The sequence below is a fragment of the Eucalyptus grandis genome, chromosome 4 (genome assembly GCF_016545825.1).
Source record: "Eucalyptus grandis isolate ANBG69807.140 chromosome 4, ASM1654582v1, whole genome shotgun sequence".
Classification (NCBI taxonomy): Eukaryota; Viridiplantae; Streptophyta; class Magnoliopsida; order Myrtales; family Myrtaceae; genus Eucalyptus; species Eucalyptus grandis.
Window position 1 is genome coordinate 20,801,747 of NC_052615.1, and position 14,297 is coordinate 20,816,043.

A 14,297-nucleotide genomic window follows, 5' to 3' on the forward strand; every position below is an offset into this window, starting at 1 on the left:
ATCTTCTCATTAAAGCATCCCAAAATCTTCAATTCAACATGATCGGCTCACCTAGACAACATTCTCCCGTCATATCCTTGAATGGGGTAATACCCATTTTTTCTTGAATAGGGTCATTTCCTTTTCTTTTTTTCATTTTCTCACATGTTCACAAATCAAATGAAGCGTTTTCATCTTTACCGTCTACACTCATTTTGCGTCCATGTCAATATTTATTTGCCCCGAGTGGCATTCCAAGTCGCTCAAAGCCCCGATCACACCTTTTTATTTCACACATCCCGTCTGAACTCCATGGTTGAGATCTCCATCTATCTTTTCCTTTTTTATTTGGCAAAAAATGTTTGAGATATCGAAAATACTCACTCCTTGATACTCCATGTTCTTGCCTTGATGTCATTTAAGTTTCTACTCTTATCAACATCACTCATCATATATTTCGTCTTTGATCGACTCATCTGAAAACCTTTTAATTCTAAAGTTTCTTTTAAAGATTAGGAGGGTCTTGTTCCCGCTTGGATTCCATCGGCCAGCACCATATCAATCCGAGACAAAGGAAAAGACATACACTACTACCGGGGAAATTTTTGTCGCTTGCCCAAGAAAAAGGCCATCAAACAAACTGTCTTTGCTTATATCAAACTTAACTTTATTCTCAAAAAATCGTTATCTAAATTAACCTATTCACCCCTTCTATAGCCTCAACATGATCGATGAATTAGCTAATGCAGTTTCTTCTTCTGAAGTTCCTGTTTCTGTCATTTTAATCTTGGATTTATTTTTTTATTTGACTTTTTATTATTATGAGGGGCTGAAAGTTATCTTGAAGGCGTATGTCCGGACTATGCTTTTTCAGATTGAGTTTTGAGTGTGAACTTTCGCTTTTCAGTAAAGAGGGCAATGCTGAATGTTTCGAACTTTTTAGAACATAATCCCTCGTTAGAAAAAGAAATTTCTTTAGCATGTCAGTATTTTTTTTTTAAAAATAAAACCGTACGATTTATGCCAATCATATATGAGGGGAAAATTATCCAAAAAGTCTTAAATCTATTATATTTTTGTTAATTCAGTCCTAAACATTTCAATTATGCTAATTGAGTTCTAAATTTTTTCACATTTTGCTACGATTTGTTTACTAAGTCAATTCGGCCATTTTTAGCTAGAAATTATTGATGTGGGCGCTAACTATTCTACGTGATACCATGGGTATTGACGTAGATATATTTAATAATATTTTACTATTTTTCCGAATTTTTATTATATTATATTATATTATTTTATTTTTTCTAACCTAATTTTTTAACCCTAGGCCGGCAAGGTGGCTGAGGTAGAAACGACTGCTTAGACAATAAGGGCGCACTTCAAGTTCAAGGCACATATCATTTTTTAGTGTGAAGGGCGTGTGATTATTAAGGAGTGTTGTCACATGCCCCCTTTTCTTTTCTGAACAGCCCATTATTTTACAGAGGGCAATTTGATAGCGGATTGGATTGTCAAATCCCATGCTTGTGCATCATTTTGTGTGATCGATTCTTTTACTTAAGTGGGAAGACATTGAAATATGATGTAATAATAGATGTTTATATCAAATTTTACAAATATATCAAGTTAAACTAAAATCATCTTTCCCATATTTCCTTTTTTTTTTTTTTTTTAAAGTTGACTAACATCAAGCTCGTGCTAATATTGCAGCTTTTAGACAATTATAACAAAAGACCGAATCTTATGATACTCAAATGGTATTGGTTATATAAAATTAGTTACGCCATTCTCGTGCCAATATGCCCATAGTTTACACTCGTTTTGTGTGCATGTCACCTCAGTCCATGTCTTCAGACGTCACTAGCCTTATTATAACATTATAAAATTTTTCCTTCAATTGATTGTTGACATCTAAATTTTACATGTTCATTTAGGATTTAATTGCATTGAAAATTATGGATTAATTTTTAACCCTTAAACAGAAATAATTTTCATAAAATTGCATAGCATATAGATGTTCGGAGCATTTGCATTAATATTTATAGAATTTGCTTGAAAAATATTTTTAAAAAAAAAGAAGAAAAAGAAAAAGAAATAAATTAACTAATTATTGTTTTTTTTAAACGAGGCGGGGCCGGGCCGGGCTGCCCCGGTCCCTTCTGTTCCTTTTCGTCTTTTCGTTTGGGCCCGGCCCGTCCTCCCCTCTTCCTTTTGTTTTCGGCCCGGCCCTCTTCTTTCTCTCCTCCTTCCTGTCCTTCCCTCATGCGACTGGAGCGATGCTGGTACGACGCGACGCCTCGACGCCTCGACGGACTCCGGCGCCCGCGGGCTTCCTTTCCCGACGCCATATTTTCGGTAAGACAGACCCGGTTGCTTTGTTTTCAATTTGGGAGTCGATTTCCCGAGGATCCCGACTCGGAAGACATTGCGTGGCAGGTCGGCCATAGCTCGATTTGTCTCGAGCTCACCCTCTAGCCACCGTCTTCGAGCCGGGAAACCGAGAGCCGTTCCCTTTGTTAGTCCATACGCGTTGTTGTTGCGTTTTACGGAGGTTTCTGTGTTGATTTCAAGTATGTCTTGGGTGATTTCTTCCAAGTCTGAATGTACGCTCAGGATATGAATTGCTCAACGTTCTCTCTTCAATCCACTGCACACCATTTGTTTGACAAAATGTTTGAACCAAGGTCGTACACATTTTCTTCCGATTTTGAGTCGCTCCGGATGTGTTGCGGTAGAGTTCGCTCAATGGTGATTTTTCACTGATCTCAAGATATGTTTTTTTTTTTTTTTTTTTCTATCACCGTGGTTCAATATGTCGAGTCTTGGTCGGCGCCTCAGGCTGGTCACGATGGCTTATATGTTATTGATGATGATGGTGATGCAAATTTAAATCGAATTACTGTACAGAGTTCTGATTTAATTAACCGATGGTGACGCGAGCTTGAGAAACCACTTTCAGATGCAAAGCTCCAATTCGTTTTGGGTTGACTGTTGATTATTGTTTATGAGCTCTATCCTGACTTCAAATGTTTCTACTATTACATAACTTTTAATCCATTATATGAATTATGATTGATACTCTGCACATAATCTTTGTTGTGCAGAGACACTCTGTGGTGCAGTGCTTTAGTGCATAGAACATATAACCTTGAGCTGTGCTGCACAAAGCATCATGGCAAGAGCCTTATCGAACCTACTACTCAAGGGCATTACAGGGTCCCCAGCAGGAGGCTCTAATAGAATGGTGAGCTTTTGTTCCTGCATCAACTAGCGTAAGATGTGGTCATACTGGTTATTATTGTATGGATGGAGGCACATAGGATTAAATTTTGAAGATAAAAGATGGTTTTTGAGGTGTGCCCTAAGATATCGAGTAGAAGCTAGTTTAGCTGGGCAAAGAAGAAAACCGAAGTAAATTGTGGGGTCACTGTAACCATTTTCCGTCTTTACTCCAAAAGGTCTTAACTGGAATTACATAGGTTATTTCCGCAAGGACCCCAAGTTGCTTCTTCTCCAGCATGACGGTTGTGCTTATGTGATGCTCCATCGATGGAAGTGCATTGCTGGCCATTACTGGCAATGACTTCCTATTTCAAACTTTAGCGTCTTTTCTTAGTCATTGCCAATGTAAAAACTTTTAAATAAATTCTCAAACTTGTTTCTCAAAGGATAGCGAAGGGAGTGCCTGACTGTGATAAAAGCCATTGGCTGTTGGTCTGGTGTTTGGACACTCTAACTCTCAAGCCTTATCTCTCATAATGTCTCAATTAGTCGAGTCTGTTTCTTAATTAATATGTGCAATATTTGCTAACAACCCTTTTGCAACCATTATTAGCAGGCATCTGCATCGTTTATTCAAAGAGGAATGAGATACTCCACAACTGTACCAAATGACCCTGACATGCATGATGACTTCAAACCTATGGATAAGTTTCAGGACTCTGCCACTTCTCTAAAAGATGTTGTTGAACAGGTAGGTGCCCTGAGATATCACATGTTATGGTTATGCAGTTATTTGGTATGTTCTGCGCTCTGCTTACTTTGCTCATCTAGTCTTCATTTGTTTAACTTCGTTAGCTTATGATTTAGGATGTCAAGGAAAATCCGGTGATGATATACATGAAAGGGGTTCCTGAGTTTCCGCAGTGTGGGTTCAGCTCTCTAGCTGTGAGAGTATTGAAACATTACAGTAAGTTCTCTTGCCTTTTATAGGGTTTTGCCTTTTATAGCATTTTCAGCACGTCTTTGGTGGACTTACCCAGTGGCATTTTTAACTTGAAAGACTATGGAGAAGTAGCACTGACAAATTTGGCTGTTGAATTTATTTTCTGATCTTTGTTTTAGAACTTTGCAAAATGTGCTTCACTGAGCTGGTTATGATGTATTTAGGGAGGAAAGTACTGGAGTGGATTGTTTTTAATTGGTACAGGAATTAGCATAGAGCTGATCTTGACTTCTCTGGATAATGCTATTGAAGGAATATACTCACATTCCAAATGAACCTATCTAGAAAACTGTGGACATACAATTCCAAGTATAATTACTAATGGGAATGTGAGATTACGTAGCTACTGCATTCCCATGTACTAGAGTAGCGCATGAGACTTGAGTTCTGATGCTGATCATCCTTTTGCATGTGTTATCACTTCAAACATCAACATTTAGTCAGCTCTACCAGTAAACAAATGGTACCGAAAATTATTATGTTGAAATTCTTTGTCATCTATAGTACCTACACATCTCGTGCCTCAGCAGGAGAATTCTGAAGGCAAACCAGGTGGAGAGTTTTTGTCAAATTCTTAGTTTCCTGAGATTTCAATTATTGAAAGAGCTTTGGTGGGCAAGAAGCTGTAAAATTGGAAAAAATCTAACCCAAATCAGCTATGTTCATTTTTTCAGCTCGTAATGGTGGATTAATTTCTCTTTCTGTATGATGGGCTTGTGCATAGCTATCACAGCTTCTCATATGCTGATTGCATGTACATGGAAATATAATATTATCCATGTCTTTTGATGTCCTACACAGATATAATGTCATATACCACACCAAGTGCTAGTGAATGTTGTGCATGGAAGAAAATGTCAGCCATTTCATTAATATCTATTTCTTCTCAGATAGTGCGGTTTCCCTCATGACGTGTTAAATTTTGGGATTTGATTGATTGAACCTGCTGAAGTCTTCTTACCACCCTTGCAGATGTTCCATTAAATGCTAGGAATATTTTGGAAAATGCAGAGCTGAAAAGTGCTGTGAAAGCTTTCAGGTGAGTCGCACCTCCCTTTTGACAGTGCATAATTTTGGCTGATTTTTCATATGGCATTTTTCTTGTACACTGAAAATGCAAAATGCTTTAAAGGCCTTTCATTTAATGTATTTAATAATGTCAAGATGATTAAGTGTTGACGTACTACCTCAAAGTTATAGCAGTGAATGTAGGTTTTCTTCGATGTTTTCATTTATTGTCGAACAGAATACTTCAGCCTCTAGTGTCTGCCTAGAATATTAACCGTCACATCAATGCACTTTGGTACTAGTATGCACTTCTGGATTTTCAGCTACATTTCGAGAACAAGTGTATGACATCGTGTCATGGATTTTATTCTTCATAGTATAGATCAACTTGCAACATGTACCTAATTTGGCTGATCTGTGCTGAATTTTTCAATTGTGGAGATGAGATTTCATATGATTTTGTTTCCTTATCCATTCTTTCTTATGCAGCCACTGGCCCACTTTCCCCCAGATATTCATTAAGGGGGAGTTCATTGGAGGTTCTGATATTGTTATGAATATGCACCAGGTAAGGGCTCTTTCGATACAATTTCTGCTCTTCCTACTTCCAATTAATTTTGCTGATGTGGCCTTTTCTCCATCCAGAGTGGAGAGCTGAAGGAGAAGCTCAAGGATATTGCAGCCAACCAGGAAAAGTCTGCTTAAGCAATACATGGCCGAGTAGATATAACTGGAATTTTGGGGTTTGTGAGGTTTTCATTCAACCATGTTTTTCTTTCTGCTCTTCCTACTTTCAATTTAGGTGCTTCGTGATGACCGTTGAGAGGGTAACAATGAACTTTACCTTGAATAATTATGTTCTTATACCTGATCAATGCATCAAAATAATGTAACTTCTATTTTGATCTATATATCAAATTTGCATGGCCAATACTTGCAGCAAATTAGAGTGGTCTTATGGTGATTTTGCTACTCTCGCTGCTTTTTTTTTTAGTGCAAAAAAAAAAAAACGAGGCATTGTCTATGATCATCTTTTTATTTATTTATTTATAGCTGAGACTATCAGCGTACATGAACAAGAGAATATATTGCACCCTCTGTTAGATATCTATGTTGGGCAAGGTATGCCCCTAGTTTTCTGTTCATATTGAGTAATTTGTACCAATTGGAAGAAAGAAATGAAAATGCGATTTAGGTGGTGAGCAGGAAAAAAACTGATTCTGTTGAACTCTTGATGAAGGGCAGGGGAAGATCCTCCAAACTTCCACTGTTGCATGTTCCTCTTCTAGTAGGATTTAGAATGTTTCAAAGCATCGCTCAAGACGTCATTTCCACGTTGGATTGTATTATTCAGACAGCTATTCCAAAATTCGTTCTTCATCATTTGGGATTTCGTGTATGATATATCAAAAGATGAACTAACGCAGGTTTCGTCATCTGCAACTGTATCTTTGGGGGAAAAAATAGATATATTAACGGATTGTTTGCTCCCAATAGAAACTAATGATTATAAGAGAGAGAAGATTATGTTGTTTAAGACAATTTCTCGTAATTAAAGACATGGCAATTGAAAGAGGAGCAGGACTCTTGTTTCCTCTCCTTTTCTCTTAGCTCTTCCATATTCATCTCATACTTCAGTTTTATAGGGACTAGGGAGAACTTGAGCAAATTGCATTCGATTCCAGAAGTGATCTCCATGGTGCTTCGACATAGTGCCTATACTAATGACAATGGTTGGACTCCAAAGCACAAAGGAAGGGAGGACAGAAGAGTGCATGGTCGATGAAGACCGCCCAAGTTCGTCTAGGGTTTAGGGAATGTTCCTAAGGATGGGCGAAATAGTAATTGTGCTGGATTCTAGAATTCTCTCGGCATAAATGCCGGTAGTTGGTAGGTTGGAAGATTCGTTCTTGTCCGCTAGATCGAATATATGGTTGTAATGAGAGGGGTACTAGTATAAAAAGGGTGCCCTCCCCCTCATTGCAATCATCCAAGCCATTTTGCTTATACAAATTTCTTTTCTTTTCTAGAGCTTCTCTTTTTACGGTTTGGATGAGTGAGCGAGTGATCGATCTTAGCTTAGGTATCTTCCAATGATACAAATGTTAGCTTAGGTATCTTCCAATGAGTTTAGATATCTTCCAATGATACAAATGATCCAAGGAAACCTAAATTGCCGAACCGTCTTAATCTTGAATGATCAACTTGTGACACATGAATCTTATTTTTTTTCTTATTATAGCAACCACTCATAGAGTTATCGATGCCACTTTAAATTTGCGACCATGACACATAATATTATTTTTATCTTATTACAGCAACCAGGAAAATAGATGCTGCCTTACAACCCTACTCATAGAGTTACCAACGCCAGATTTGTCACTAATTTGTGGCTCATTTCACCTCTAATTGCAAGATTACATCCCGAAAAATATTCATCTAATTGCAAGATTACATCCCAAAACATATTCAACAAGCATATCCCATTGTTTATAAGTACTTCCATGCTCGAGATCCTTATGTCGAGGATATGTGTTGTATTTACCAGGCTCCCCTTTATAGAAGATGGGCAAGATCCTTATGTCGAGGATATGTGTTGTATTTACCAGGCTCCCCTTATTGAAGATGGGCAATACTTTTGCCTATTTTTCTCCTTGCATTCAATAATTTGAGCTAGCTTGAGGCAGGAATATGAGAAGTCAAATTTTTCAGAGACGATCTAAATACATATCTTGCACTGGTCGATGACATTACGAATCTCATTACCTTTGAGGGACGGACAATCACTATTAAACACTTTATTCGGACATCCACAAGATTGACCTCAAGTAAGAAGCTAATTTAGATTGAATATTTTGGCTGTAAAACACTTGCCATTTAATTTCTCTTCTTTTCTTCTTCAAAATGTATGGATACATTGTAGTACTAAATTGATGGTGATAAAATGTAGTTATCACATGAAATATTATGAAAGACCAAATTAACTTTAAACCACTCAAATGCTTATGAATTGTAGGTAGGCTTTGGCTCAAACAGAATTGGGAGATACTGAGCTTATGAAAGTGGGGAGCTATTTAATCTACTTCGTCTTTAATTCACTCGAAACCTTTGGACAACCATTTCCACCACCCCACTTCATGCCTGCCCATAAAATAACCAAAGTTAGAGTTGCAGTTTGATTCCTTCCTTTCCATCCAAGTGCACACCCAAATGAGCGGCGGATGTTTTCATGCCCTATTAGACAACTTTCTTTCACACCAAAACAGCGAACAGAACCTAATTTGACTCCACTGCCCATATTTATAAGGGACACGGTTCGGATTCTTTTTAAGTGCGAGTTCAACTATTGACGAAATATGATGGGTCTTGAGTCTCTTGACTGCCATTATACCTTTATAGATTACATAACATACCCATCAGCAAAGCTCTGCGATGTCCAATCCTCCAATCCTCGCTACAGAAGTCCGCACGCTTCCGTCCATATTAGCACTTCTTCTGGGCCGTACCGCATGGCATGTTTACATAGATCCTCTCCAAATTTAACCGCGATGGCAACCCACGTCAACAGAATTCACCTTATAGAATATAGGGAAGACTGATTTGCCATGCTTTCTGCGGCAATTCACCGTCATCTCAGTGAGCTCCTGATTACACGAGCTTGTCAAATATGACCTCGTTTGATTCGGCTTTAGGGAAATGTCCTTTAGAAAATGCAATTACCTTAGTTTTTTAAAATGCAAATAACGTTTGATGAATTGTAATTTTAAAGTGCATTAAGAAACAACTTTGTTTTAAATGCCATTTGATAAAAATTACATTTGCAAAGGACTTTTACTAAATTAAAAAAATAAAAAAAGTTTTTACATATTTTTTTGGGAGTTTAGATGCCAGACAGCCTCATATGAGACTTGAGGTGGTGTGACCCAGGCGGCGTCACTTGAGGTCAAGCGGCGGTTTTCAGTGCGCGACCTCTTGGCCGGCGATCGTCAACCTTCGATTGACTTTTCCATGTAGTGGTATTTGTAGGAGATGAACAATAAACGAGGGGCCAAGACTTGCATTCCAAGAATGCAATTTCGCAAAATACCTCCAGACCTATTTTGAGCTAAAAGCTCTTAGAGTCTTTTGGAGATACAATTGTATTTCTCCAAAGTCGAGCAAAAAATGAATTAAGGCATTTGTATTTAGTCAAGAGATTTTAGAAATCCAAAGCCCATTGTGAACCAAACGGGGCGTATATCCTAAGTCAAAGACAAAATCATCCTTCCCACATTTGCTTTGTTTTGTGTTGACTGGAATCCAAACATGTGGTGCTGATGTCGTGAGTTTTAAATCCCTCTAGTGACAGACCAAATCTGATCGCATTAAATGGTGTTGCTTATGAGAATTTCGTTTCCGTCACTATTTGTGCCGCTATGCCCATCATCTCCAAATAATTTTGTGCGCGTGTCAATATTCTTTTGCCCCGCGATCTGTGCCATAAGACATTTTTTTTTTTTTTGGGTGTCATAAGACTTCGCTAGCATTCCATAAATGGCTTTCCCTTCTCCACTTCATCCATCCTCTCTCTCAACTCTTTTTTGGGTGATATCTCTGTTGATTTTCCTCCTCTTCTTTTTGGCAAAATAAATTCGAATCGAACACAGAAGCTCCTTGACACTTCATGTTCTTATGTAAGGGCCTTCTGATCTTCTACTCTTATGGACCTTGCTCATTATACATTCCATCTTATGGGTTCGTCAGTTGAATTGAACACATTAACTCCTTGACACTCCTGCTACTTAGTTTGTTTAGTGCAAAAAAAAAAATGAGGCATTGTTTGCTTCAGCTTCTAAAAATATCCTAAATTAGACTAAACACGTGCTTCCCCACGTTTCCTTATTTTATGTAGACTAGAATCCAAGCGCGTTCTAGCGTTATACTTTTTAAACACCTATTACAAAAAAAACCAAATCTTATCACACGAAATGGAGTTAGTTAGAAGAAATTTCATTACGTCATTTTTGTGCCTTCCTCAAATACTCTAAATGCTCTATGTTTTCATTAGTCTCCTTTCACATATTTTTTTAAGTACTTTTCAATCTCTTCTAACATAGTGTGTGCATCTTGCTTGAATCTTCTCATTAAAGCATCCCAAAATCTTCAATTCAACATGATCGGCTCACCTCGGACAATATTCTTTTGTCATATCCTTGATGGGGTAATACCTAATTTTTTCTTAGATAAAGTCATTTCCAATTTTTCTTTTCTTTTCTCACATGCTCACAAATCAAATGAAGCATTCTCATCTTTACTGTCTACACTCATTTTGCGTCCTTGTCAATATTTGTTTGCCCCAAGTGGCATTCCTTAGTCTTTCAAAGCCTCGATCACACCTTTTCATTTCACACATTCTGTCTGAACTCCATGGATGAGATCTCCATCGATCTTTTCCTTTTATTTGGCAAAAAATGTTCGAGATATCGAAAACATTCACTCCTTAATACTCCATGTTCTTGCCTTTATGTCATTTAAGCTTCTACTCTTATCAACATTACTCATCATATATTTCGTCTTTGATTGACTCATCTGAAAACCTCTCAATTCTAAAGTTTCTTGTAAAGATTATGAGGGCCTTGTTCCCGCTTGAATTTCATCGGACAGTACCATGTCAATCCGAGACACAGAAAAAGACATACACTACTAGCAGGGAAATTTTTGTCGCTTGCCCAAGAAACAGGCCATTAAACAAACTGTCTTCGCTTATATCAAACTTAACTTTATTGATTTCTCAAAAAATTGTTAATGTTAAGTTTTCTAAATTAACCTATACACCTCTTCTATGGCCTCAACATGATCGATGAATTAGCTAATGCAGTTTCTTCTCCTAAAATTCCTATTTCTGTCATTTTAATCTTGGATTTATTTCTTTATTTGACTTTTTATTATTAAGAGGGGTTGAAAGTTATCTTGAAGGCGTATGTCCAGACTGTGCTCTTTTAGATTGAGTTTTGAGTGTGAACTTTCGCTTTTCAGTAAAGAGGGCAATGCTAAATGTTTTGTACTTTTTACACCGACGTTCGAAGCGGATGGGAAATAATCACGGATAGAACACGGTTCCTTGTTAGAAAAAGAATTTTCTTTAGCATATTAGTATTTTTTTTTTGTAGAACCATTAATAAGATCTATGCCACTCATATTTAGTGGGAAAATTATCCAAAAAGTTTTAAACTTATTGTAGTTTTGTTAATTCAATCATAAACATTTCAATTATGCGAATTGAGTTCTAAATCTTTTTACGTTTTGCTAATTAAGCAGGCCATTTCATGTGGTACTGCAGCATTGACGTAGACATTTTTAATAATATTTTTATTTTTTTCGAATTTTTATTTTATTATATATTTTTATTTTTTATTTTTTATTTTTTTTCTAACCTATTCTTTTAACCCTAAGCTAGTGAGGTCGCCGACCGACCCTCTTAGAGGGTAATTTCTTTAGTAAATTCAATTATATCATCAGTAACGTTGAGGTAGAAAAACGACTGGTTAGTATAAGGGCGCACTTCAAGTCCATGGCACGTATCATTTTTTAGTGTAAAGGGCGTGTGATTATTAAGGAGTGTTGTCACATGCCCCCCTTTGTCTTCTAACATTCCAATAGCCCATTGTTTTACAGAGGCCAAATTTGAGCGAATTGGATTGCCAAATCTCATACTTGTGCATCATTTTGTGTGATCAATTCTTCTACTTAAGTGGGGAGACATAGAAATATGATGTAATAATCGATGTTTATACAGATTTTTATAAATATATCAAGTTAAACTAAAATAATCTTTCCCATATATCCTTTTTTTTTTGGTTATGTTGACTAAGATCAAGCTTGTGCTAATATTGCAATTTTTAGAAACATATAACAATGGAACAAATCTTATGATACTCATGGTATTGGTTATATGAAATTAGTTACACCATTATCGTACCAATATGCCCATAGTTTACACTCATTTTGTGTGCATATAGCCTCAGTCCATGTCTTAAGACTTCACTAGCGTTATTATTATCTTATAAAAATTTTCCTTCAAGTGGTCGTTGACACTTAAATTTTACATGTTCATTGATGGTTTTATTGTGTAAACAATTATGAATTAATTTCTAACCCCTAAAAAAAATAATTTTCATAAAATTGCATAGCATATAGATGTTGGAGCATTTGCATTAATATTTACAGAATTTACTAGAAAAGTATAAAAAGAAGAAAAAGAAAAAGAAAAAGAAAAAGAAAAAGAAAAAAATTAACTAATTAATTTTTTTTTTTAAAGGAGGCGGGGCCGGGCTGCCCAGGTCCCTTCTTTTCCGCTTGGGCCCGGCCTGTCCTTCTCCCTCCCTTCTCTTTTCGGCTCGGCCCTCTTCTTTATTTCCTTCTTCCTGTCCTTCCCTCACGCGAATGGAGCGACGCTGGTACGGGAGGAACAGTGAACCCAGCGATAGAGGCAGAGCAGGAGGAGAGGGGCGTGATTCCCGGGTCGGGGCCAGGCCGGTAGGGCAGCTGGCGGTGGCAGAAGCCAGGCGCGCCTGCCTGCCGGTGGCCGTTAAAAGGAGAGAGGGCCGAGAGAAGGGAAAAGGAGAGAGATATCGGGAGAGAGACGCGCGCCGGGGGATTGATGAGAAGGAGAGCGAGAGGCCGAAACCGAGAGCGACTCGGTTGGGCCTTCTCGGCCACCGCCACGGCTGTTCGACCGACTCCGGCGCCCGCGGGCTTTCTTTCCCGACGCCATGTTTTACGGTAAGTCGATTTCCTGAGGATCCCGACTCGGAAGATATTGCTGCGGCGGTCGGCCATTGCTTGATTCGTCTCGAGCTCGCCATCTAGCCACCGTCTCCGAGCCGGGTAGGGAGCCCCCCGCGACTCCACAAACCTTTTGTGGCCTCGCCCTGTTTTGTCCATACGCGGTGTTGCATTTTACGGAGGTTGCCGCTGTTGATTTCAAGTATGTCTTGGTGATTTCTTCCATGTCCGGATGTACGCTCATGTCGAGTCTTGTTTGGTGCCTTCGTAGTGTGTGTCTGGTAAATGTTGGCAAGGTCGTGAGTGAGTTGTTAGTCGGTCTCACTTAGGTAAGGTCATGAGCGTGGTCGGGCCGGTCACGATGGTTGCCATTAATACCATGGATATTCTGTGAAGTGTTGCTGTTAAAGGGAAAAGTGCCAAAAAGTACAAAACCTTTTGGTTTTGTCGATTTAGTCTAAACATTTTTGGTGCTTGATTTAGTCCTAAACATTTTTACGTTGTCCAATTAAGTCATTTTCTGGCAAATTTTGACCGGATGTTCTTGGATACCGGCCGACGTGGTTTGATCGGGGCCGAGTGTATAATTTTTAATAGTATTTTAATTTTTTTGAATTTTATTTTTATTTTTATTTTTATTTTTATTCTTTTCTTTATTCTTTTTATTTTTTTATTTTTTTTCTGCTCATCTTCTTCCTCCAGCCGGTCGCCTGAGCTCGGCGACCGCCGAGGTGACGGCGGGCGAGGCTCGCCCTCGTTGGATCTCGGCGAGGGTCGAGCCTCGCCAAGGCCGGCGAGGGTCGACCTTGCCGATCCGGCGCGAGGAGGAGCCGGCGGGGTCGCCCGCCGGCCGTGGGCGAGCCTTGACCCTCGCCGATCCGGCGAGGGCGAGCCTCGCCGCCTGTCTCGAGGGCGGCCTCGTCCACCGCTTGGCGAAGCTCGACCTCGCCGCATCCGGTGCGAGGAGGAGCCGGGGGTCGCCGCTCGCCGCCGTGGGCGAGGCTTGACCCGCGCGAGATCCGGCGAGGGTGAGCCTCGCCGCCCGTGTCTCGAGGGCGGCCTCGCACCGGGCGGGCGAGGCTCGCCCTCGCCGGATCTAGCGAGGGTCGAGCCTCGCCCACCGCCGGCGAAGCTTGACCTCGCCCGGATCCGGCGAGGAGGAGCCGGCGAGGCTCGCCCTCGCCGCCCTAGCGGCCACGGGCGAGGTGGCCGGCGAGGTCGACCTCGACCTCGCCGGCCGTCGCCTCTGGCCGGTCGCCGAGCTCCGGCGACCGGCTGGAGGAAGAAGATGAGCAGAAAAAATAAAAAAGAATAAAAATTA

General features: G+C 39.5%; 1 protein-coding gene across 2 annotated transcripts; it reads left to right on the forward strand.

The window, feature by feature from the left end:
* The first annotated feature begins 2,204 nt into the window (after positions 1-2,204).
* LOC104441208 (monothiol glutaredoxin-S15, mitochondrial) lies at positions 2,205-6,156 on the forward strand. Of its 2 annotated transcripts, none has more exons than XM_010054239.3 (7): positions 2,205-2,334; positions 3,084-3,223; positions 3,815-3,952; positions 4,069-4,168; positions 5,177-5,243; positions 5,702-5,780; positions 5,858-6,156. In XM_010054239.3, the coding sequence occupies exons 2-7, from the start codon at positions 3,152-3,154 to the stop codon at positions 5,915-5,917; spliced, it is 516 nt and encodes a 171-aa protein (XP_010052541.2). In that variant the 5' UTR covers positions 2,205-2,334; positions 3,084-3,151; the 3' UTR covers positions 5,918-6,156. The 2 variants fall into 2 exon arrangements, with proteins under 2 accessions (XP_010052541.2, XP_010052542.2); XM_010054240.3 differs by having other exon boundaries at positions 3,818-3,952.
* Positions 6,157-14,297: the final 8,141 nt, after the last annotated feature.